General features: G+C 37.5%; 3 protein-coding genes and 1 long non-coding RNA gene across 5 annotated transcripts; 3 read left to right on the forward strand and 1 right to left on the reverse strand.

The window, feature by feature from the left end:
- The first annotated feature begins 13,149 nt into the window (after positions 1–13,149).
- On the forward strand, positions 13,150–16,429 carry LOC109173724 (probable receptor-like protein kinase At5g47070). Its single transcript, XM_019323014.1, has 4 exons — positions 13,150–13,850; positions 15,026–15,286; positions 15,391–15,513; positions 15,645–16,429. Exons 1-4 carry the CDS (start codon positions 13,455–13,457, stop codon positions 16,224–16,226), a joined length of 1,362 nt encoding a protein of 453 aa, XP_019178559.1. The 5' UTR covers positions 13,150–13,454; the 3' UTR covers positions 16,227–16,429.
- Positions 13,857–14,138, forward strand: LOC109173726. Its single transcript, XR_002052949.1, has 2 exons — positions 13,857–13,982; positions 14,043–14,138. It is a non-coding gene; the product is annotated as an uncharacterized LOC109173726 (long non-coding RNA).
- A 558-nt stretch (positions 16,430–16,987) lies between the features above and the next one.
- Positions 16,988–19,947, reverse strand: LOC109173725 (protein kinase APK1B, chloroplastic-like). 2 transcript variants are annotated; one of them, XM_019323017.1, is made up of 7 exons: positions 19,688–19,947; positions 19,369–19,476; positions 18,868–19,181; positions 18,629–18,764; positions 18,383–18,525; positions 18,171–18,294; positions 16,988–17,989 (listed from the first exon to the last, which is right to left on the reverse strand). In XM_019323017.1, exons 2-7 carry the CDS (start codon positions 19,418–19,420, stop codon positions 17,556–17,558), a joined length of 1,203 nt encoding a protein of 400 aa, XP_019178562.1. In that variant the 5' UTR covers positions 19,421–19,476; positions 19,688–19,947; the 3' UTR covers positions 16,988–17,555. The 2 variants fall into 2 exon arrangements, with proteins under 2 accessions (XP_019178562.1, XP_019178561.1); XM_019323016.1 differs by having other exon boundaries at positions 19,369–19,474; positions 19,685–19,946.
- Positions 19,948–20,987: 1,040 nt separating this feature from the next.
- LOC109173573 (protein FAR1-RELATED SEQUENCE 7-like) lies at positions 20,988–24,125 on the forward strand. Its single transcript, XM_019322814.1, has 5 exons — positions 20,988–21,045; positions 21,420–21,476; positions 21,568–22,472; positions 22,533–22,633; positions 23,018–24,125. The coding sequence occupies exons 1-5, from the start codon at positions 20,988–20,990 to the stop codon at positions 24,123–24,125; spliced, it is 2,229 nt and encodes a 742-aa protein (XP_019178359.1).
- Positions 24,126–24,464: the final 339 nt, after the last annotated feature.

The raw sequence follows: 24,464 nt of genomic DNA on the forward strand, positions 1-24,464 counted from the left end.
AAAACATGCGTCGAGACGGCCCCGAGGTACCGAGCCACAAGGGCCCATGACACCTTGTCCGAAATGACACGTAGATGAGCCACAAGGGCCCGGCCACTGCACTAGAAACACTCAATGGAGCTTGGGCGGGGCTAGGCTAGACCCGCCGCCTCCAACCGCCCTAGACACGGCTCTAAGCGACGGCCCTCTCCTAGGGCCGCCCTCTAGGGCCGGTCTTCTACGGAGCTAGCCAACGGTCTCCTTGTTGAGCCGTTGGCTAGGGCCGCTAATCATACTGGTGCATACTGTCTGTGCACCAGATGATTTCCTTTCATCTGCAACAACAACTCAGGCAATTCTAACCCATCTAACCATCAACAACACAATCATATACCAACAATAGATCATGTAAAAACTTAAACACTTCAAATATCTAGCATTTCTACTCGAAACATAGACTTCACTAAGTCTAGAAATAGCTTTAGGAGTCCATGGGTTATACCTTTGTAGTTCCTCCTTCTAGAGTGGATCTCAGCCTCCTTTCCCTTCAAGAATCTCCACTTCCTTCACCACCTAACATCCAAGAATTCACAACACTAGGCCTAAGAACTCCAGAGATAGGAAAACTATAGAAAGAGCAGGGTGAAGCAAATAGAAGGGAAAACTTACTGTGATTGATTTCTTTATCAAACAAAATGGAGAGGCAAGGTTTGAGATCAGGGGTTTGAGGAGTGAATAACGTGGTTCTTATAGTGGTACAAAACCCTAGAATATTTCCTTATGATTGGTTGATGATAAAGAGGAAGGTCCTGATTGGTTCAAGAGAAGTATTAGGCAGAGATGTGGTAAGCTTGTGGTCCACCATGCTTTGTGAACCAAAGGCTAGAATTGAATAATTGATAAATAAAATAGTTTGGGCTAGAAAATGGAATTGTCCCAAAATGATTTCTAGATGAACACTTGGTTTAAGCTTCTCAGAATTCTCCCGATTTCACTCAGTTAGGTTTCTCAGTTTAAAACTTGGCACACAATGTACACAAAATTTTAGGCTATTGGAATTTAAATCTCTTCTCGGTGTCGAATAAAATTTAAATGGCTCACAATAATTTATTCAACACCGTTTTCTTCGTAAAAGTTTTTATGGAGTGAAAATTTACTATTTTGGATTTTCTTAAAAATGGATTTATAAAATAAATTTTAGGTTGTCACATCATTGACATGGGCTTTTCTGGGCCAAGACTTACTTGGATAAAAGATGGCCAGAACGGGACATTCAAAGGCGCCCGCCTTGATTGGGCTATGTGCAACATTTATTGGCGCACTAGGTTCCCAGGTGCGTGCGTGACTCACTTAACTCGAATTGCTTCTGACCATGCACCTTTGCTAATACAGGTAGAAGAACCTCGTCCACACCCACAGCCGGCACCTTTCGTCTTTCAAGGGGCATGGCTCACCCACGCTGAGATCCGTACAGTAGTGGATCGTCACTGGAAGGCAGACCAGGGCATTATGGAGAACAGCCGGGACCTAGCTAAGGGTTTGGCCGCTTGGAACATGGAATCTTTTGGCAATGTGTTCATTCAAAAAAAAATCCTCACGACCCGCCTAAATGGAATTCAAAGGACTCTGGCAGCAAATTATCACAAAGGCCTGGAAAAGTTAGAATTGAAGCTCAGGAGGAACTTGGAAGAGATTTTATACCAGGAAGAGCTTTTCTGGTTCCAAAAGTCCAGGGAAGAGTGGATAAGTTCAGGGGACAAGAATACTGCCTGTTACCACGCAACAGCTACAGTCCGCAAGTCGCGAAATTCTGTTCTCAAGCTCATGGATGATAACGGGGTGTGGCTCTCTAAGGGTGATGAGCTTCAGGACGATATTAGGAATTTTTATATCAGACTTTTCTCGGAAGAAGGAGACAGGGGTAGGACCATATCGATGAATGCCAATTTCCCCCGTCTCCGGGATCTGGACTAGGCTGTTTTCAATCGATCGGTGTCAAAGGAGGAAGTCCACAATGCTCTCAAGGACATGAAGTCGTTTAAAGCTCCAGGCCAGACGGCTTTCATGCAGCTTTCCGTTGCGTCGGGAACTCTCCCGATTGGTTTGAATGACACACTCATTGCCCTAATACCCAAGGTCCGGGCCCCTAAGACTATAAAGCAATTTAGGCCTATCAGTCTGTGCAACGTCAGTTACAAGATCATCACCAAGACTATCACTAATAGGCTCAAGCTCATCTTGCGAAAGATTGTGAGCCCGTTTTAGAGTTCCTTCGTCCCGGGACGCCAGATCTCGGATAATGTTCTCATCTTTCAGGAAGCCATGCATACAATGCGGGAAAAGCGAGGAGCTAGGGGCTATATGGCGATCAAGATAGATCTAGAGAAAGCTTATGACCTCCTATCCTGGAATTTCATCCAGGATACCCTTGAGCAAGCAGGCTTCACAGCCTCCTTAAAAGATCTAATGATGACATGCATTAGAACCTCTAGACTTTCAGTTATCTAGACTGGAGAGCGGTTGGAGTCGTTCAATCCGGAACGGGGCATCAGATAGGGTAACACAATATCACCGGCTATTTTTGTACTCTGTATGGAAAGGCTCAGCCAGCGTATTATCTCAGAAACGGACAGTAATAGGTGGAAAGGTATCAAATTAGCGCCTAATAGACATATCCTAACACACCTTTGTTTTGCAGATGATATGGTGCTTTTCACGGATGCCTCGATTACTCAAGTACAGGTGGTGCAACATTGCCTCGACCAGTTTTGTAGAATGTCTGGGCAGAAGATCAGTTTGAGCAAATCCCAAGTGTTCTTCTCAAAGAATATAGGCCCTGAACTAGTGGATGAGATCGCGAATCGCCTGAATATCACCAGCACCAAAGACTTGGGAAAATATCTGGGAGTATCATCCCTCCATTGCAAAGTTACTTGCAATACCTATTCGGATTTGTTGGATAGAATTTCTGGCCGCTTGGAAGGGTGGAAAGCGAAGACTTTGACTATGGCACGGAGAGTAGTTTTAGCCAAATCAGTGCTGAATCCAATCCCGGTTTATACCATGCAGAAAGCATCCCTCCCTAAAAGCATATGCTTGTAGATTAAGAAGAGGACGAGGAAATTCATATGGGGATAAAAAGGCACGAAAAAGAAAATGAGCTTGGCAAATGGGAATTTGGTCATGTCCGCGAAGGACGAAGGTGGTCTGGGGGTTAAGAGACTTAATGAGATGAATATGCCTTACATGGAAAAATTGGGGTGGCGCCTCAAGGTAAAGGATGACAGCCTTTGGGCACAGAATCTTCTCACAAAGTACAAAAGGCTTGGACTGGAAAACAATGAACCGCTTGGTAGATTCAAGATTTCTAATGCGTGGCGTGGCATTTCGGTAGTGTGGGAAGTTATGGAAAAGGGGACTAAATGCATCGTGAGAAGTGGAAGGGATACCAAATTCTGGATGGACAGATGGCTCAGGACGGAACCTTTGCATGAGCAAATGTGCATCCCTCTACCTCTACCTGAACTTTACGCAAATGTTAGAGAGTACTGGGATGACAGCCACAGCTGGAAATGGGAGAAGCTGGAAACCGTGTTATCGCCGGAGATTAAGGAGCAGCTTGGGAGTGTCATTTTGGCAGAAGAGAACCTGCGAGATGGGGTTGGCTGGGGACCGAAAACAAATGGGAAATTCTCGACCCGGTCGGCCTACAACATGTTTGTGAATAATCCAGTGGCTGCTGTTGACGGTGGTTGGCGTCGCCTGTGGCGTCTACGTGTCCCTGCAAAAATAACCATGTTTGGTTGGTTGGTTCGTCATGGAAGAATCCTCACAAATGCGGAGAGGTTCAGACGCAATCTAACGACTAATTAATATGTGACGTTTTCGTTGTGCAGGTCAGAGAGAATAGCTCGATCACCTCTTCAGAGACTGTCCAGTTGCGAGAGGCGTTTGGGAGGATGTCGTTCACCGGCGCACGAGAGCTCGACTGAGCGCCATGGCCTGGGATGAATGGCTTGCAGCGAACCTGAACGGAGGGGTCAGAGAGGGCTTCGAGGCTTATTGGCCGGAACGTTTCTGTATAAGATTGTGGTGGCTTTGGCGATGGCGCAACAAAGAAATCTTTAACTCCCAAAACTTGGCGGCAGAGCAAAAGTTGGAGTTGCTTCGTCGTTATGATTTGGAGGTTAGAGCGACCTTTGCGAAACGTTTGGATTTGGCTTCAAAGGACTAGGCGTCTTGCTCGGCTTAGGTGGGGTAGAAGAAGTTGGTGACAGGTTGGCTAAAGCTCAATGTGGATGGCTGCTGTAAAGGATCTGGCAAGGCGGGCTTTGGCGGTTTGCTCAAGGACTCGCAAGGGCATTGGTGCCGAGGTTTCACTTTCAACATAGGGCGATGTCAAGTAGCGGAGGCGGAAGCGTGGGGAGTTTTGCAGGGCATTCGCATGGCAATAGAGTTTGGTGCGACGAAACTCATAATTGAGTGTGATTCAAAAAGAACAGTGGAGACTCTCCACAGAGCAACAGCCGATCAGTCCTTCCTAAACAATGTCATCAGAAGGTGTTTGCGGGAGGCGGAGAAAGTGCCGGAGGTGAAATTTGTGCATGTGCTCAAGGAGGGGAACGTAGTGGCAGATAGACTAGCTTTGGTTGCGATGGCTCATCCAGTGGGTCTTCGCATTCTTACTGAGATTCCAGATGACGTGAAAGTAGCTCCCTCTTTCAAGATCAAAAAAATAGTAATAAGTCCTAATAAATAATCAAATACATATTATGTGAATCTATAAGGCAATAACAAAAAATTTATGCAATGTACTACTTAATAATACATTTTTCAATATTAATAAATAAATTAACATATATTTAAATATATAATTATATAAAATGATGTATGTATATTCTTTTTAAAAAAATGATGTATATATATACACTAATACCGTCAAGCCCGCCATTTTGACGAGATGGGTTAAAAAGCCCGTCAAAATACGGGTCATAAAATTCAAAGCGGGACGGGCTAAGCTCGTTTTGACGGCTCTATTTTTTTAGAATATCATATGACTTAAGAATAAATGTAGAAGGAATATAATTATCATAGATTTTACCAAAACGGAAATAAGGAGATGTTTGGTACGAATGATATTTTGAAGTAATGAAATGTCCTCAGAAATCCCATATAACATAGAATATGAGGGGAATGTGATTCCCTGTTACCAAAAATGAATTAAAAACAACGTTTGAAAATTCAAATTCTTTACAATAACCTCACATTGCATGTTATTTGATCAAACAAGAGAATGCAATATTATAATATTCACATTTCTAAGATTATGTGAAATAACCCAAATTAAACACCTCCTAAAAACAAAGGTGGTGAGATCTCTATGCTGACATATTATTTCTATCAGTTAAATAAGAGAATATGATATTACAATATTAACATTTATTATGTTGTTTCAATTGAAATAGGCTTAACCAAACACTCTAATAGTAATCTTATACCCTTTTTATAATTTAGGGAAAATGGCACTTTTTTCCCTTGAGTTAGAGCAAATTACACTTTTAGTCCTATGACTATAGGGGGTGTGTTAATTTGGGTACGTGACTTTTAAAACTAACAATTTAGTCCTTTAACTATCATTTTTTAGCAGATTTGGTCCTCCCGGCCAAATTGCCGGTGGAATTTGGCCGGAAAGACGTTCAACTTTTTAAATCAAATATTGGTGGGGGTAATTCGGTTCAACAATTAAAAAGACCGAATTACCCCCACCAATATTTGATTTAAAAAGTCGAACGTCTTTCCGGCCAAATTCCACCGGCAATTTGGCCGGGAGGACCAAATCTGCTAAAAAAATGATAGTTAAAGGACTAAATTGTTAGTTTTAAAAGTCACGTACCCAAATTAACACATCATCTATAGTCACAGGACCAAAAGTGTAATTTGCTCCTTTGAGTTATATTATTATATACTTATAGCACTTTTTTCCCCCTCAATTATTTAGGTAAGCACATTAGCCCCCTCAATTATTCTAAAAGTGGTGATTTCTCCCCCTGATATATTAAATTGACATTTCTACCCTTAAAGTAAACATTTTATTTATTTTACTTCTCCAACAAATTATTGCGTATACGTAGGGATGACCACGGTTCAATTCAAACTGAACCAGACACTAAAGCAATCGAATTAAAAGTTTTCGTTATGATTCAAATCTAGAACCCAATATTTGGATTTCAATTTATTAAAGTTATGAATTAAAAAAATGGATCCTAAACCATGAACCGGCGATTCTGGATCCGGTTTGCGATTTTGAACTGTCTTTATTTTAAAATTTTATTTTTTTATTTTAAAATAGTCTAAATTCAACAATAAATGTATTTTATTTTTTCAATTCGGAACATGAACCGTCTGTTCCGGTTCGCGATTTTAATAAATTCTAATATCGGGTTTCGATTTTAAATTGTAATTGGAATATTTCGGTTTGGTTGCTATAGTGTTTGTTTGGTTTAAACCAAATTATGGTCATAATTTGTTGGAAAAGAAAAATAAATGAAATATTTATTTTAAGGGTAAATATGTCCATTTAACATTTCAGGGGGAAAAACAGCCACTTCAATAATTCAGAGGGGAAAAAGTGCTATAGGTATATAACTCGGGAGTAAAAAGTGTCATTTTCTCTATAATTTATTTAAAAAAATAAAAAGAATGCATTAAATATTAGATACACTCAGTATGATTTATTAGCAGAAAACCATATGCGCGTTGTTTGACTTAAGCAGTTATTATATGCTCAAATAACATTTTTATTTCCCCTTAAAAAAAAAAAACATTTTTATTTCTATCATATATACTATACGAGATAAGTTAAGGTTGAGATAAGATTTGTGTCAAGGGCTAAGGTAGCACCAATTAGGGTTATAGTCTCAAAAAAGTGGTTGAGTGGTTAAGCATGATTCTCGTATCAAAATATCATGAATGTAATTACTGTTAATATTTTCTTGGACAAGCTTATTACATAAGGGCCTTGTTTGGTAAAATGGTTGTTAGCTGATAGCTGTTAGTTGTTAGCTAATTGTGTTAATTAGAGGGTATAAATAGTTGATAACATTAGCTGATTGTAGAAAAATGTTTGGTAAATTAGCTATTAGCTGATAGCTGTTTGGTATAATTTCTTTTCTCAAAAAGTTAATTGAAAAAGTTGCTTGGAGTAGCTTTTTGAATTTTAGCATTTTGGAGTTGCAAAGAGCTAATTAACCAAACATTTATATTGATATTTTAATTAAATCAAATAATTAATAGTATTTAAATAAGCCAAAATTGACCTATAGGCCAATTTTTTACCAAACAGGGTCAAGGTCTTTTTAATATAATTTATCTTTCATGCGTGGTATGCAAGCTATTACACATATATAAGTGAAATTTATTATGTGTACATTCTCAAATAGTGGGGGTAAGCATTCCTTGAACATTTTTATATATGTTGTACTGTTGTATATACTAGTAATTGTCCAGTGCGATGCACAGACTATTATTAATTTAACAAATTTATCAATTAAATTTTTTACATACTCTAAATTAGCAAAGAAATTAATGGCTGTGGAAACAGAAAAACTTACCTGAGTTCTTCCACCCCCAGAAATATTCATCTTCCCTATATCGCACCGTATAAAGCTCTATAGGAGATCTAAGCTCCCAAAAATATTATTCTCTCTATTCTAGTCACGATCATCCTCCTCATTCCAACCACGACAAAAACATAATTGTAGTATTATATTGGTTGTGGATGATGACTTATTTATAATGTTGAAGTAGGTGTAGATGTTCATGTAAATATTGAAACATGTTTCTGCTAACAATCTCCTTAATGGGGATGCTCTTAGAAACATAACATAATTATTGCAATGTTAATTTTCAATTATGGATCAACAATTATTATTCAAATTAATTTTGTGAATTACTCTCCACTACACTAAACTCTTTTTTATTATTATTCACTTTGATTTTCTTTCATCTTTATTTAATTATTTATGATGATTATGAAGTTCCTAAGCCCTTGATATTCCATAACTCTCAAATGTACCAAATAGAGGGAAAATTTTTTTCACATTGATTTTGCTATATTATATATCGAGATGTGTGAAGTTTTAAGTTAAAATTGGCATCTAAAAATAATTTTTTTTAAAAATAAAAGTTAATCTAAAAATATAAAATTCAAGTGTAAAAAATAAAGGCTTTATTTCACTTTTGGTCCCTCGAGACATTTTCATATCTTGTTTCACTTTGATCTATCTATTTCTCTTTTAATTATCCACATTTGAAAATGTTTTATTTTTAGTTCAGAACATTCAAAATACACTTAGGGTGTGTTTGGTTCCTACATGTGAATCAAAATTAGAATGAGAATCAAATATTTGGTAATGAGAATGAGTTTTTGTTACAGTATTTTGCATGTTTAGCAGTATGGTGGAATTTGAATGATTACTAATATTGATCTTTGGTTATGTTTTATCTATCACCCTATAATGAGAATAAATGGTTTAAATATACAAAAAAAAAAAAACAAAAACAAAAACAAAACAAAACAAAACAAAAACAAAACAAAACAAAACAAAACAAAACAAAACAAAAAAATCAAGGAAATTATTGATCATAATATAATGACATCCAAAGCACCATATGAACAAAAACAAAAAAATAAAACAAAAATAAAAAAAAATTAAAAGTACTAATCCGAAACTTAAAAATTATATTACCAATAAGATAGAATGATACACAATTTTAATTAAGAAAAGCATGTGGTTTTTAATTGAAGGGATACGGTAATCAAATCTCATAATTGTATTTTAAAAAGTTGTCAACCAAAGACTTACTATAATTTTCATTCTCATTTCTAATGTGTAAACCCATGAACCAAACATACCTTAGTAAGGTAAAATTTTCACAATACAAAACATATTTTGTATATTTAAGACAAAAAAAATAAAAATTAAAAACATCATTATAATTATAACAATTAATCATAAGGGTCAAATAGACCCTCCAACTATATACTAAAGTGCAATTAACCCCTCGAACTAAAAAAAAAAAAAAAAAAAAAAAAAAACCTTCAATTAAACCCTTAAACTAGTTAAAATAGTGCAATTAACATATTTGACCTATAATAGCATGTTACCTTCAAGTCACCTACCACGTAGGATTCCACGTAAGATGCCACGTCAATTAATATTTTAATTTTTTTCATTAAAAGTAAATTAATTATATTATAAAATACATATATTAAAAAAAATGCCATGGCAGGCTGGCAGCTTGCCCAGCCTGCTGCCATGGCTTCTCTTCTCCGTACATGGAGAAGTCAGTGAGCTTCTTCGTCCATCGCTGGCTTCTCCATGAACGAAGAAGAGAAGTTAGCAAGTTTCTTTGTTCAAATGTAATGGACGGATAAACGGAGTAGTTGAACAGTCGAATCTTTACGAACGGACAAATGCGTTTGATCGGAGAAGTCGAACGGACGGACGGAGTAGTTGAACGGAACGGATAAATTCATCCATCGCCGCAACTACGAACGGAAGAATCCGGCGGCATGGAATGGGTGAATCCGGCAACTTTTATTCAAGCTTTTTTAAAAAGAAAAAAATAAATGAAATTCCACATAAATGCCAAGCAAGCAAAATTAACTTTTTACTTTTTGGTAACTTGTTAAAAATGGTAATTGCACATTTTTAACAAGTTAAAGGGTTTATTTGAAAATTTGTTTAGTTCAATGGGCTAATTACATTTTAATATATAATTGGAGGGTCTATTTGACCTTTATCTCTAGATTAAAATAAAATAAATTCCAAACATTTGAATATGGGCCGTATTGTTAGGCTGAATCCAAGCAATACCTATTTACACTGCTAAATACTTATACGGCCCTAAGTAAACTTTTTGGCAAATTATGCCCTGGACCCGTGTCCACCATGAATTGTGGACACGGGCCCAAAACGACATCGTTTTTCAAAAAAAACGCGTCATTTAGTTAAAAAAAAAAAAAAAAATTCGCGCGCGTTTTACCGTTAACGGCGTTATTTTTTTTTGGATTATGAATGTACAGTTATGTAATTATGAAATTATGAACACAGAGCTCTAACATTATGAACTTACAATTATGAACATATATAGTGATAAAATTATGACCATGGAGCTTTAAAATTGTGAATATAGAGCTTCGAAGATTATGAATGTACAGTTATAGAGTTATAAATCTACAGTTATGGAGTTATGAATCTACAGTTATGAGATTATGAATCTACAGTTATGGAATTATGAATGTACAGTTATTGATCGAATTATGAACAAAGAGCTCTAACATTATGAACTTACAATTATGAACATATAGTGATAAAATTATGAACATAGAGCTCTAAAATTGTGAACATAGAGCTTCGAAAATTATGAATGTACAATTATGGAGTTATGAATGTACAGTTATGACGTTATGAATGTACAGTTATAGAGTTATGAATGTACAGTTATAGAGTTATGAACGTACAGTTATGGAGTTATGAATGTATAGTTATTAACATATAGTAATAAAATTATGAACATATACTTCTATAACAAAGTGGTCTGAAATTTACAAAAAAAAAAAAAAAAAAAAAAAAAGAGATAACAGTGCACTGTTACCCGTGTCCAGCAAGCATGCTGGACACGGGTCCAAGGCATAACGATTGAAACTTTTTCTTTTGGTGTAACCATCAATATCCGCATATTTTTGTGTGGACAATGGTTCACACAATGTTACATGAACCATAATAAAAATATATTTTTAATATATTAAATGTACATTATTTTTATATTGAATGTACATTATACAATATAATGTATACTCAGTACAAAAATAATGTACATCTCCTAAATACAGTGTACATTATTTTTGTACTGAATGTACATTATTTTTATACTGAATATACATTATTTTATAGTATACAAAATATGGTCCACACAATAATGATTGATCAATATCCATTTTATATTACACAATGGGTTCAACCATACCTTAGGCTAGATAGTTTCCAAGTTAATTAGATTCAAGGAATAAGGTTCAAATTGGCCACTGAACGTAACCTGAAAATGTAATTAGGCCACTGAACGAAAAAAAAAAATGCATTTAGGTCACTGAACACTCCAAATGTATGCAATTTCACCTGATAGCAAGTTACTATCAATTTTAGCAGGTTACCTGCTTACGTGGCAGCTGAGTTGGCATGTTTAATAATTTTTAAATAATTTTTAATATATTTTAATAATAAATTTTTTTTAAAAAAAATAAAAAGATGGTAAGCTGGTAAAATTTAAAATTTATTATTAAATTTATTCAAAAATTATTAAAAATGTCAACTCAGCTGCCACGTAAGCAGGTAACCTGCTAAAATTGATGGTAACCTGCTATCCGGTAAAATTGCATATATGTGGAGTGTTCAGTGGCTTAATTGCACGTTTTTGGAGTGTTCAGTGGTCTAATTGCACTTTTTTTTTCGTTCAGTGACCTAATTGCATTTTCAAGTTACGTTCAGTGGCCAATACGAACCTTATTCCTAGGTTCAACAACTAGAGTTTATAATGCATGAAAACTTTTAAAGATAAGCGTAAAATTGATTTCGAAATTTTTTATATGAAGTCTCATCTTTATACTAGTAGACTATAATCGTATGATTTCACGTGCACTTCTTCTTAAGTGTGGTAGTGTTATTTAAGTTGAGATTAGATCTCTACTTTTACGTTAACTTTTATATAGTGCAATGAAGGCTTCAATTTACTTTTGTAGTTAATATCGATTTGGGTATCTATCATTAGTTCTTGACATCAAGTTTAGAGATTTTTTTACCCTATAAAGGAAGCAAACAAATTAAACTCAGTTATATTCAGAGAAACAATAAACGCATAAGTATTGAGTCGATCAGCTAAGGCTTGTCTATACCAGTTTATTCTTTGGGATCCTTTGTCGTCTAAGGTCTTGGAGATGGGTTTCATATCACCCAATATACACTTGTAATTGTAATGAGTTTTTCGTAAAACATAGTTGTGTTAATTACACTTCATTGTGATTGAATTGATGGTTGAATGCTTCATTTCTAAGTCTAATATTATGAAACACAATTACCCCCGTGCCTATGAAAATCATTTTCCCTATCCCTCACAACATATTTTCAATAAAATAATACCAAAAGAAAAAACAAAATAGGTCAAATCATGCTCACATATTAAAATTAAACATTACTATAATGTTACTATTAATTTCAAAATTAAATATATATACCACATCATCCTGCACATGCCTATTCAATATAACATAGTGTAATGACAAAAGTACGTATCTTGTTTTTATTATTTGTGACAATATTTTATAAATGGTGGCGAAATTTTAAAGGGAAATTTGATGGGTATATTTTGGATGAAAAAAAAATCAAGTGGAATATTATGGAGTGATATTTAAATTTGAAAGATTGTTTCCCCTTATCAAACTGATTTTTTTGGATTCATTTTTTTTTTCATGATACACACTTTAATTTCATTTGTGTAACAAGAGTCAAGAGAACATGCAATTACTATTCGATGATGTGCATTGGGTAAATTTAGTTTTTATATAATAGCCTGCAAATAGATGAAAAATAAAAATTGTATTAAAAAGATTATATACGATAAACTCAATAAAAATGATGTTGGTAAGAACAATACCTACTTACATTATTAGAGGGGAAAATCAAGTGGGTAGTTTTTGAACAAATGAGAGGTGTGGTTTTTGAGTGAATTTTTCTCATGCAAAATCAATTGTGGGGTCCACTACATGAGGAATGAAACAAAGCAATCTCGTGTGGCAGACGAAGGCGCCCAACTGGACGCGTGCATTTCTACTTTCTTTTCATTTTCTCCTTTTTTTCTCTTTAGTCTTTTCTTGTCTCTCTTACATATATTTGGAAAAACCAACAAAAAATTCATACTAATAGAGATGCTCTAAGAATGTCGACTTATCGCGGGGTGCAGAGATGGAGGGTAAATATGTCATTTTTGTAATTTAATTCAAAGGGCAAATATGTCATTTTGGTAATTTAATTCAAATCTCGGTCAAATGCAGCAATCCGGTCAGTGGGTGAAAGGACACTTTTATCCCCTCCATCTTTCTATTTTACGAATCCAACAAAAAAATTTCTGCTCACAGGCTCCACTTCGCACATCTCTCGTGACTCAAATCTCTTTCTCTCTCTTTCTCTCTCTCTTCTGCAACACGACAATGTGCAGAACCTGCTCCTTTAGCTCTATTATATATGCTACCACTCCAACCTATACATACATGTTCAGTTGTTGAGTCTGTATCTATCTATCTATCTATCTAGACAGACAGCAACTCTATAGTCTATATCCTACCTTTCCGACATTCAGACATCCAAACGGTGTACACTTCAGATTCCATGTTTTCTTGAAGAGAATTGCCCTGAGAGAAGATGAAATGCTTTCACTTCACGAATGGGGAGAGGAAGGAGGAAGACGAGGACGGCGTCGTTTCAAGCTCCCGGTCTTCCAAGGTGTCGTGGGCGCGGTCCCTCAGTGTGGCTTCCAGCAGCGTCGACTCGACTCGGCGCTCCGAGTTTGACTCGGACTCCAGGGACTTCACCGACTCGCTCTGCTTCTACCAGCTCCTGGCCCAGCGCCGGGCCAACGATCTGCGAGTTTTCACCTTCGCCGATCTCAAATCCGCCACCCGAGGGTTCAGCCGCGCCCTGGTGATCGGAGAAGGCGGCTTTGGCTGCGTTTATAGAGGCGTTGTTAGCGTCCCCGCCCCGGATTTCAATTCCAATGTGGATGTCGCTATTAAACAGCTCAATCGCAATGGTTTCCAGGCATGCCTTTAATTTTCACTCTATTCATAATCTTTACTTCAAATATTCAAACTTTCTGTTCCTTCTGCAATATTCCAACATATCAAAGAATATACTGTAATTTGTTGTTATAGAAAACACTATAAAACTTAGGTGCTGATAGTTTGGAAACTATAGTGAAAAAGACTTTAAACTCGGACAACCCCAATCAAGTTGATTAGCTAGCTTTATAACCATAAACTTATAAGTTTAGGGACTTCTAGGAGAAGCGATCTATTGGCCTTCTAGGTTAGGATCATAAGATAGTGGATGAGGTTTCCTCCCTCATCACTCAAAAAAAAAAAAAAAAAAAAAAAAAAATCTATTCCCGAGGGAGTGACCTATTTGCGGAGTCGGTAAGCTATGGACAATTTAGACAAATTTATCTCCTTGTGCCCTTTGTTTAGTGAAAAAGACTTTAAACTCGGACAACCTCAATCAAGTTGATCACCTAGCTTTATAACCTAAGTTCGACTTCTAGCAGAAGCGATTGATTGGCCTTTTAAGTTAGGATCACAAGTCAGAGTTTACTCATCCCTCAGGCAGTGATTGCGGTTTCCCTCCCTCATCACTCAAAAAAAAGACTTCTATTCCCTGTGGGAGCAACCTAGTTGCCCCGAGTCAATAAGCTTGGACAATTTAAGCTGGTTTACCTCCTTGTATCCTTTGTCTGTTCGGATCGGATTTACCAATGGATTCTCTTGAACAGTGGCTTCTAGTTTTCCTCGTTAGTGGCAACACAGTCCACAGCCATTTGTGTTCTTCCATGACTTCTACAATTGCTTTGCGTGACACAAATGTTAAGACCCTTTCTCCAACTTTCAATGTCAACAAGTACAAGTTTTTCCAAGCATGTTATCTCGGACTAATTTATAGTAACAAATATGGTTCATCGCTGTCACTGGCCACCACAATTGACTAAAAGGGAAGATTCCTCTGCAGAAGAGAGGACTTGGTCTGCTTGTTTGATTTTTCTGTGTCGTTCAGATATTTCTTTCACAACTCACATGTTTGTGGATTTTACGAGTTTTCACTTTGATTCTCTCTACTTACAGTTGCTATCAAGAAAAAAAGAAAAAAAGAAAAGTTGAAAGGGTGCAGTGATTGAGAAGCTAAGCGGTGTTTGGTGTGTTGTAATTATTTGTTTTAGTATTCAGGGGCACAAGGAGTGGATTAATGAAGTCAACTTTCTGGGTGTAGTTAAGCACCCAAATCTCGTGAAGTTGATTGGGTATTGTGCAGAAGACGATGAGAGGGGGATCCAACGACTTCTAGTCTACGAGCTCATGCATAATAAAAGCCTAGAGGACCATCTGTTTTCTAGATCGCCTAATGTTCTGTCGTGGAGTTTGAGATTAAGGATTGCTCAAGATGCAGCTCGTGGATTGGCTTATCTGCACGAAGAAATGGATTTTCAGGTGATTCAGAATCAATCGTCTTATATCAAAGTTACTAAGTCATCACTAACGACTCTGATTCCCCTGATTTTGAATCTTCTCGTTTTATATTGTTTTTGGTTCAGTTGATATTTCGAGATTTTAAATCATCCAACATTCTTCTGGATGAAGACTTCAACGCAAAACTCTCAGACTTCGGGTTGGCTAGACAGGGACCAGCTCAAGGACTGGGTCATGTCTCGACAACAGTAAGTTCTTTCCCTCTTTGACGCTCGTGATTCGTGAACTTGTTGTTAGGCGATTTGGTAGATAGTATGGGAAGGAAAGACAGGTTTTTAATGTGGTCTCCTGGGATGGTTTAGTAATTTGTTTGGTTTAGGTTGTAGGAACTGTTGGTTATGCTGCTCCTGAATATGTTCACACTGGCAGACTCACTGCTAAGAGTGATGTTTGGAGCTTCGGGGTGGTTCTGTACGAGCTTATCACAGGTAGGCGGGTGCTGGAGCGAAATCTGCCCCGAGGTGAGCAGAAGCTGTTGGAGTGGGTGAGACCGTACGTGTCGGATTCAAAGAAATTCCACGTTATTCTCGACCCTCGACTAGAGGGACAGAAGTGCACCAAGTCTGCACTCAGACTCGCATCGCTAGCCAACAAATGCCTCATGAAGCAGCCGAAATCTCGCCCCAAAATGAGCGAGGTCGTGGAGAGGCTCGGCAACATCATCACCGAGACAACTGGAGATGAAGCTGCTGTGCCCGATTCTACTGTCAAAGCAGCAGAGGGAGAAGCTGCTAAAGATGCAGAAGAAGATGATGAATGCGAAGAAGCTGAACCCGAGGTACAGGAAAGCAGTAACCAAAAGAAGGGGTTTGATTTCAGAGAAATCATCAACTTGAGGAACAAATCGATTGGCAAGCTGGATTGGAGAAATTGGACACCCGGTTTGGTGAGAACCCGGTGATAGTCTCCTCTCCGGGTAGCCATCTTCTTCTTTCACTGTCATGTTTAGTGCCATTATAACATAAGTAGGTCTGTGTGGCTGTTTCTATGCAATCCATTCACCCATTGTCATTTTGTGGAAGGAATGGGTGAAACAGCAAAGCCTCTTTCTGTGTAAAACCTTTTAGAAAATACATGAGGCAACCTTATTATCTTCAAACAAAAGATGGCTGCAAGTTCTTTCTCTGTCCATTTAACGGTCCAGGTTCATCCAGTTGGCCCAAAGAGAATCATCACTTGTGATAATCGAACCCGGGCTATCCTTGAATTCTCCCCACAAAGAGAACTCATTTGCCACTTGAGCTACCCTGTTGGGTTAATACCTTTTAGTTTTAGACAAGGATTCTGTCATTTCTTCCTTTCATTTTCCTATAATGTTCATCAAGCAAACCGGGCTGAGGAGGCCCGTTTGGCTATAGCGGACCTCATTCAAGGCCCAAGCTAGCAGACTTTTGACATACAAGTTCATTTTTAATATATTACTTAAAAGTAAACCTTCAGTATACAAAAAATAATAATAATAATTGAATATTTATTGATGTTCCACCTTACAATATGAACTATAATTCACAATACAATATCCCATGAATTCATGTTTTTCAACTTCGCTGGACTATTCTGGACCCCATGAACCATTCCTCCAGGTCCACGGGGATGTGCACCCCAACCTTGCTACTGAAAGCAAGTCTTAAGTAAGACTTCTTATGCTTGGGCGCATAAAAATTGACAAATGTTTATTTGTATTACATTTTACTTCATGCATTGACATTTCCTTCCATGAATCACTAGAAAAGAAGTTTCAACATCAACTTTCCTTTTGGGCCATTTCCCCTTATCATCATTCACATTCAAAAGACATGTGCCTTTGAGTGCTGTGCTGTCAAATTTGAAGTCAAGAGAGGACAACCCAACTTTCCAAGAAAAAGAACAAACATATTACAAAACAAAAAAAAAAAAAAAAAAAAGAAAAAAAAAAGCTAAGAACAAACTTCCCAATTTGGACAAAACCATTCAACACACAAACAACAATAATTGAGAGTAAACGAGGAAGAAATATGCAACCAGACTTGGGTACCTAGAACCTGTGTTACACTCCAGCTAAAACGCAGGGTGAGCATTCCTTGGTCACTGCACATCATTCTTGCCCTGGTTTCGGAGCGATGAATGTCAAGATATCAGCCAAAAGTAACTGTACAGTTAAGCCGATCGTTCGTATACTCTTGTCAAAAGTGGTCTTCACAAATCGCACTTTTAAGCTTTAAGCGAGTGAAATCTTTCAAACCCGCAATCTTTATTTGGCATAGAGTGGGGATCCAGATGGCCTCGGATAGGCATCTGAAGCATTTGCTTCTCCAGCATTTCGTCTTCGAGGTCTAGAAGCCTTGCTTGTATTGGCCTGTGCGCTTCCTTTACCTTTAGACTGCGCCTTAAGCTGTTCCAGTTCTTTGACTACATCATCCATGGATGGCCTAAACTTGGGATCCCCAGAAAGACACCTCGCGGCAAGATTAGCTACTTTTTGCGCAACCTCGAGGGTATACTGACCTTCGAGGCGATTGTCCAGAATGCGGAACACTCTGCGCTTGTTAGCCATGTACGGTTTCGCCCATTCTACCAGATTGTGTTCCCCAGATGGTCTATTCTTGTCAATTGCTCTACGGCCCGACAACACTTCGAGGAGGACAACTCCAAAGCTATAGACATCGCTCTTGGCAGTCAAATGACCTACACCCAACGATTCAAACGGGGCTAAGTAAACCAACCGAGAGAGGCTGTGTTGTGGTTATACAAATGACAAGACGCTCGAAAGAAAAAGGTCAAGTCTTGAATAGTAAATCAATAACTAAACCTAAAGGGGAAGTAGAATGCGAAGTTGAAAACATGAAAAGGCTCAATTGAACCATACCAGTGGCTAAATACTCGGGAGCAGCATATCCATAGGTTCCCATGACCCTAGTGGAGACGTGACTTTTATCACCCGTCGGTCCATCCTTGGCCAAGCCAAAGTCAGAGAGCTTGCCATTGAAATTCTGCAATATCATGACAAATTGAGGTGAAAATGACACAAAAAATATATATATGCTTTGACAATAAGGAGAGTTGGCTTAAAGTTCATACCGAATCAAGCAAAATATTAGACGTTTTAAAATCTCGATATATGACTTGCGTTTCAGCAGAGTGAAGAAAAGCAAGCCCTTTAGCAGCTCCAAGAGCAACTTTCAAACGCAGATACCAAGAGAGAGGTTGGAAATACGAGCCCCCTGGAAACCAAAAATTTCAATAGTTTCTATGTTAGACAGAGCAACATATGCAACTCCGAAAAGAGAGACAAAGATGTTCTTCATGGGAGACAAGAGAACTCACTCCTGAACAAATGGTTCTCCAAACTACCCTTGGGCATAAACTCATACACCAAAAGACGATGTTCATCCTCTAAACAATACCCAATCAGTTTCACAAGATTCGGATGACAAAACTGCCCCAAATAGTTCACTTCTGCCTGTAGGATGCAAGTATGCAACGCCACATGAGATTACATACAACTCATTAAACGCATTAAAGCTCAAGGGAGGATATTACAATTTACGATTTTACGAACTCACCAGCCATTCTCTGTGCCCCTGAAAACCTTCTTGGTTTAACCGCTTTACCGCAACTACTATGCCAGTACCAGGCCTAGATGCAGCTAGCGAGTTCTCATCAAGCCAGCCCTTATAAACCGACCCGAATCCACCTTCTCCCAGCACACTATCGGGACGGAAGTTCCTGGTGGCCATTCTTAGATCAGCAAACGTAAAGCGTTTCAGATTGGGGGACTGCAAGATCTCCCCCTCACTCCTGGGAGTTGGTAGCACAGAACTGCTACTTGAATTTTTCGAATCACTCCCTTCTGCGCTAACATATTTCGAGCTTAGCCCTGACCAATCCAATGACAAATTCACACACAAATATTACAAAAACATACAAAACCCTAACAATTCAAGGATAAGTTGTTCTTTGAATTGGAAAAGAAAATTCAGTGAATAGGTTATAGGATACCCAGTTAAGATTTAAGCAGGAAACTTCAAGGAAAAACAAGAAGAGATGAACTAAAATGTAATCACCTGTATTAGGAGGACTTTCAGCTTTGATTCTGGCACTCAAGCAAATACCCATCAGAAAAGACCAGGCTTTACTCACTATCTTCTTCACCAAACTTAATTTTTTGCTCTGCAAATCATCAAGAACATGTTAAACGGCAGATCTAAACAGTAAAATAGCCAGAAAACAAACAACCCAGCCAAAAAGGTGGTTTCTTTGATTCACCGAGACTAAGATGAGCACTCCACCAAAACCAACAAGTTGTTGAAAAGTTGAAATTAAACCCAGAAAAGTGCAGAGCAAAAGAATAAAGATTAAATTGAGGAAAGAAGCACCCACCTCTTTCTCTTCCTCAGAGAACAAGAACAACCCAGCTCAGCTCAGCCCTGATTATGATTTGATCTTTATCTTTAAGAGAAGGGATTAGAGGAGTAAATGGCTGCTTTTCAGAGGTTTCGATGAAGAAGCTGATGATAGAAAGAGGGGACGAGCTTTTGTTTGACACTTTGACTAATCTTTTCGGCTTTGGCACTATTCAAAATCAATTGAGACCAAGATAGAGACAATGGAAAAGTCGGGCGAAAGAGTCATTAATGGCGGGATGGCCCCGCGCTCGTCCTTTGCGCATTTTATATACTCGCAAATCGCAATAGAGAGATGATTAGTGCTTTGAATTTTATACGGTGACTTCAATTTTTTATGTTTTCGATCAATCAATGGCCTATGGCCTTTACTGCTTCAGTGTCAGATTAAAGTACACCGCAAATTCCTTTCATTTATCCACATGCTATATTTTAGGTACTGTGTTAAATTTTGCTAACTCAAAACATGTATAATACACATGAAGAGAATGGACAAATTGTTGACCGGCTTAATGGTTCAGTAAATAAATTATTTATGAAAAGATAGTAAGAGATTGGACAAATTTATCTTTTGTGTAAATTAGATGGTTTTGTTTGTCTAAGATTTGGAGTTGATTTTTTAGATTCTCATGTTTGTCATCAAACTTTAAATGTGGAATCCATGAGAGTTACATGGTCTCATTTTATGTATGATCGGTTTGGAAATTTAAAAAATATTTTATGTAAAAAACGACTCTAAAAAGGTTATATGATAATCCAATGATTCAATAATCTTAAGCTATTGCTCCATAAAGAAACGGGGACAAGGGCCCAAGTATGAGTCGGATGGTTGATCGACTAGCTTAGGATCTGGTAGTTAGGAGAACCTAGATCTACATTTTTGAAAAGTAGTTGGAGAGGACTAATGAGCAATAAATGTCCCACCTCATGTAATACTCGAGTGGGCTAACCGATTGTCCTTCTCTGTTAATAAGAATATGTCATGTCAACCCCGGCAAATTATGCTGTGGATCTGTATGCACCATGCATGGTGCATACAGATCCACACGACTTCGTTTTAGCCTAATGACGCGGGGTTTTATAAAAAAAAAAAAAAATTCCGTTAACGGCGTTTACTTCCAAATTCCTTTTGAGTTTGTTTCCAAGTTTCAAACTCGATCGTTGGCAGTTGTTCGCTGTGGTATTGGCATTCGATATCACCGGAATCGCGATCGCAATCTCAATCGCATTCGCAAATCGCAATCGCAAATCGAAATCGGGAATTACAAAGTGATTGATAGATGGAGGATGGAACAGAGCAGACGAATTCCGCAGTTGATGATTGGCATTCGATTCAAGGTGATCTTGTTATTGTTTTTGCAATCGTTCCTTTTGGTTTTTTATATGATTATGTGATTAGCAGTGATGTTTGTGTCTAGAATCTGCAAATAGTTGTGCAAAATCACGTAAGTAATTTCCATAATTGTGTAACAACAATTTCAGAATTTGAAAACAATAATTCCATAATTTCATAACTATATTTCCAGAATTGCATGTCTATATATTCAGAATTAGGGGTACTCTGTTTTGGCAGTTTGTTGCGACTGTGTATCCAGAATTGTATAACTATATTTCCATAATCATATAACTATATATACAGAATCTGTAGACACTCTGTTTTTTCTGTTTGATGAACTGTTTGAATTAATGTTCACCATGTCTATATAATGTAGTTAGTGAAGGCATTGTGGATGGTTCAGTAGATGTTGATGGATCTTCATCAATTACAGGTTTATTCATAGTGGTTTACCTTTTAATTAGCAAATTATGGTTAGGAATTATGTGTTAATGGAAATGGTTATTATTGTGTTATATTTGCAGTTGATCAAGATTTGGTTGGTTTGGTAGTAAGTAATGCTGATGAGGCTTTTGAGGTGTATAACAGTTATGCATATACACTTGGTTTTAGTGTGAGGAAGGGTCATCAACGATACAAGGGATCTTCGAACACAATTCAAATGAAGAAATTTTGTTGTTCTAAGGCTGGTTACAAGGCTAACAGTGGGGTTAAGGCTTATTCCAAAATTGACACAAGGACAGGGTGTGGAGCGTTTGTTCAATTTGACGTGGGTGATGATGGGTTGTGGACAGTTACGAAACACGAGAAAGTGCACAATCACGAGTTATGTGTGTTCAACAAGAGTCATCTACTTCGTTCACATAGGAGTGTCGGAGATAATCAGCTCTTATATTTACAAGGTTTGAAGGACAGTGGTGTTGCATTGGCAGATGGTATTAGGTTCCTAAAACACCAATCGGGGGGGTCCCCTTTAGTTGGTTTCACCAGTAGAGATGCTTATAATTCAATGGCTGCGGATACTGTCAAGCGATTGGATGGAACGGATTCTAACTCTTTAATTGAAATTTTTAGGAGGAGGCAGTCTACCGAGACTGATTTTTTCTTTGATTTTGAACTTGACTTGGATGCAAGGTTGTGCAGTTTTTTTTGGAGGGATGGTCAAATGAGACGAGATTACGAGGTGTTTGGGGACTTGTTAGTGCATGATACGACATATCGCACAAACAAATACGATATGATTTGTGCCCCTTTCGTAGGGATGAATCACCATTGCATGAATGTAATGTTTGGATGCGGGTTTTTGATGAACGAGAGGATAGAATCGTTTGTGTGGTTGTTTAAAGTGTTTTCAAGATCAATGGGTGGCAAGTCTCCACAGACTATTATGACAGATCAATGTGCAGCTATGACTGCTGCTATATCTAAAGTGTTTCCAACATCACGTCATCGTCTTTGCATATGGCATATCAGTGAGAATTCAAAGAAGCATATCAAGACGTTAAGGAGCAATAAGGATTTCTTGGATATGTTTAACTACGTGTTGAAATACACAGAGACCGAAGCTGAATTTCAATTCTATTGGACAAGGTATGTTAGTAATTAATCGTTTTTATTGCATTACGTTTGTAATTATGGATGTATAGTGCATCAATTATGGATATATAGTATTTCGATTATGGATATATAGCAGTGGTGGTGTCTGGAAATGTAGTATATGGATTATGGATATATAGTATTCCGATTATGGATATATAGTATACCGATTATGGATATATAGCAGTTGAACTTACTGGTGGTGTCTGGAAATGTAGTAGTATGGATTATGGATATATAGTCTATCAATTATGGACATATAGTATTCCAATTATGTATATAGAGCAATAGAAATTCTGAGTATGTGTTAGATGTGGTGATGCTGCTTGTTAATATTCTGCTTCATAATCATTTGGGATTTTGTCTTACCATTTTCAGGTTGGTGACTGACTATAAATGTCACAAGAATACTTGGTTAGAAAAGCTATATGACTGTAGGGAGAAGTGGTGTCCAGCATTTAACAAGGACTATTTTTCTGGGGGCATTCTATCATCACAAAGGAGTGAAACTACAAATCATTCGATTTCTAGAAGGTTGTCCAAGACAGCGGGTCTTTGTGATTTCTATTCATCGTTTGTAAGCGTAATTTCTGAATGGAGAAGTAAAGAGAACGGTGAAGACTTTCGGTGTGCTCAAGGGGTACCCGCTATGATGATGGAGCATGTGAAACTTCTTTCACATGCTAGAGAGGTATACACGATTGAGATATATTTTCTGTTTGAGGAACAATTCATGAAAGGCAGTGCGTGTCATCAAGAGATGGTGTTGAATGATGGCCGTCAACAGAAGTATCACGTGTGGCGGCCAGATATAGATATTATAAGGCATGAGGTTAGTTTTAACGCAGCCAACTTGGACATTTCTTGTAGTTGCAAGTTGATGTCTGAGTTGGGAATTCTATGTTGTCATTGTATACGCATTCTTCACGTACATTGTGTTTCTAGTATTCCCGACAAATATATACTTAAAAGATGGACTAAAAAGGTTATTGATGGTAGGAATGTCAACATTGATTCTATGGTTTATAATGTTGGTGTTCCTCCATCAATTTGGGTGTTCGATATTAGTAGAAAATTTCAAAGATTAGTTGTGTCTAGTCAAGATAGCAGCGTAGCGAGGAAACTGTGTGACGAGGCTGTTGATGATGTAAAGAAAAAGGTTGAAGCCGAGGTTGGGCATGTGCATATTGAAGAGTGTGGTGTTTCATCTTCAAGTGGTGGTGTTCAAAATCCTTCAAGTCGGAGATTGAAAGGTGAGCGTAACAAAAGGAGGAGTGGTGTTATTGAAAAGAAGTACAGTCTTGCAAGGGGGAGAAGGAGTGTTGCAAATAAAGCTGCATTGAGTACAAAGGGTGCTGTTCAGTCTTTGGTGTTGGAAAACATATCCAAGCTTGCTGGGGATGGATACCTTGTACATCCAAGTTCTTCAAGTTCAGATTTTGTTCAGTTTAGTAAGGGTTTAGATGACAATGTAGGTGTAGATTGAGAAATACAAGTTGTTATCATTGATTTTATGCAATTATACAGTTTTAGTTTTGTAATTCTGGATATGTAGTTTTGCAATTTTGGAACTGTAGTTATGAAATTATGGAATTATAGTTATACAATTATGGAATTGTAGTCATGCAATTATGAAAGGTATGCAATTATGAATTTGTAGTTATGAAATTGTGGTGTTTAGTTATGCAAGTATGGATGTATAGTTTTGCAATTATGGTATTATTGTTACGCAATTATGGAACTATAGTTATGCAATTGTGGAATTGTTTATATACAATTATGGAATTATAATTATGAAATTATGGAATTATAGTTATGCAATTAT

This window comes from Ipomoea nil, unplaced genomic scaffold (genome assembly GCF_001879475.1).
Source record: "Ipomoea nil cultivar Tokyo-kokei standard unplaced genomic scaffold, Asagao_1.1 scaffold0482, whole genome shotgun sequence".
NCBI lineage: Eukaryota > Viridiplantae > Streptophyta > Magnoliopsida > Solanales > Convolvulaceae > Ipomoea > Ipomoea nil.

What these genes read in the sequence shown, in the direction of transcription:
- LOC109173724 (XM_019323014.1), top strand. Translation starts at nt 13,455, where the DNA reads ATGAAATGCTTTCACTTCACGAATGGGGAGAGGAAGGAGGAAGACGAG. An exon ending in TCAATCGCAATGGTTTCCAG is followed by an intron (nt 13,851 to 15,025) that starts GCATGCCTTTAA and finishes TTTAGTATTCAG; the next exon opens with GGGCACAAGGAGTGGATTAA. An exon ending in TGGGTCATGTCTCGACAACA is followed by an intron (nt 15,514 to 15,644) that starts GTAAGTTCTTTC and finishes TGTTTGGTTTAG; the next exon opens with GTTGTAGGAACTGTTGGTTA.
- LOC109173725 (XM_019323017.1), bottom strand. Translation starts at nt 19,420, where the DNA reads ATGGGTATTTGCTTGAGTGCCAGAATCAAAGCTGAAAGTCCTCCTAAT. An exon ending in TGAAAGTCCTCCTAATACAG is followed by an intron (nt 19,182 to 19,368) that starts GTGATTACATTT and finishes TGGATTGGTCAG; the next exon opens with GGCTAAGCTCGAAATATGTT. An exon ending in AGGGGCACAGAGAATGGCTG is followed by an intron (nt 18,765 to 18,867) that starts GTGAGTTCGTAA and finishes TGCATCCTACAG; the next exon opens with GCAGAAGTGAACTATTTGGG.
- LOC109173573 (XM_019322814.1), top strand. Translation starts at nt 20,988, where the DNA reads ATGGAGGATGGAACAGAGCAGACGAATTCCGCAGTTGATGATTGGCAT. An exon ending in TGATTGGCATTCGATTCAAG is followed by an intron (nt 21,046 to 21,419) that starts GTGATCTTGTTA and finishes TATATAATGTAG; the next exon opens with TTAGTGAAGGCATTGTGGAT. An exon ending in TTTCAATTCTATTGGACAAG is followed by an intron (nt 22,634 to 23,017) that starts GTATGTTAGTAA and finishes TACCATTTTCAG; the next exon opens with GTTGGTGACTGACTATAAAT.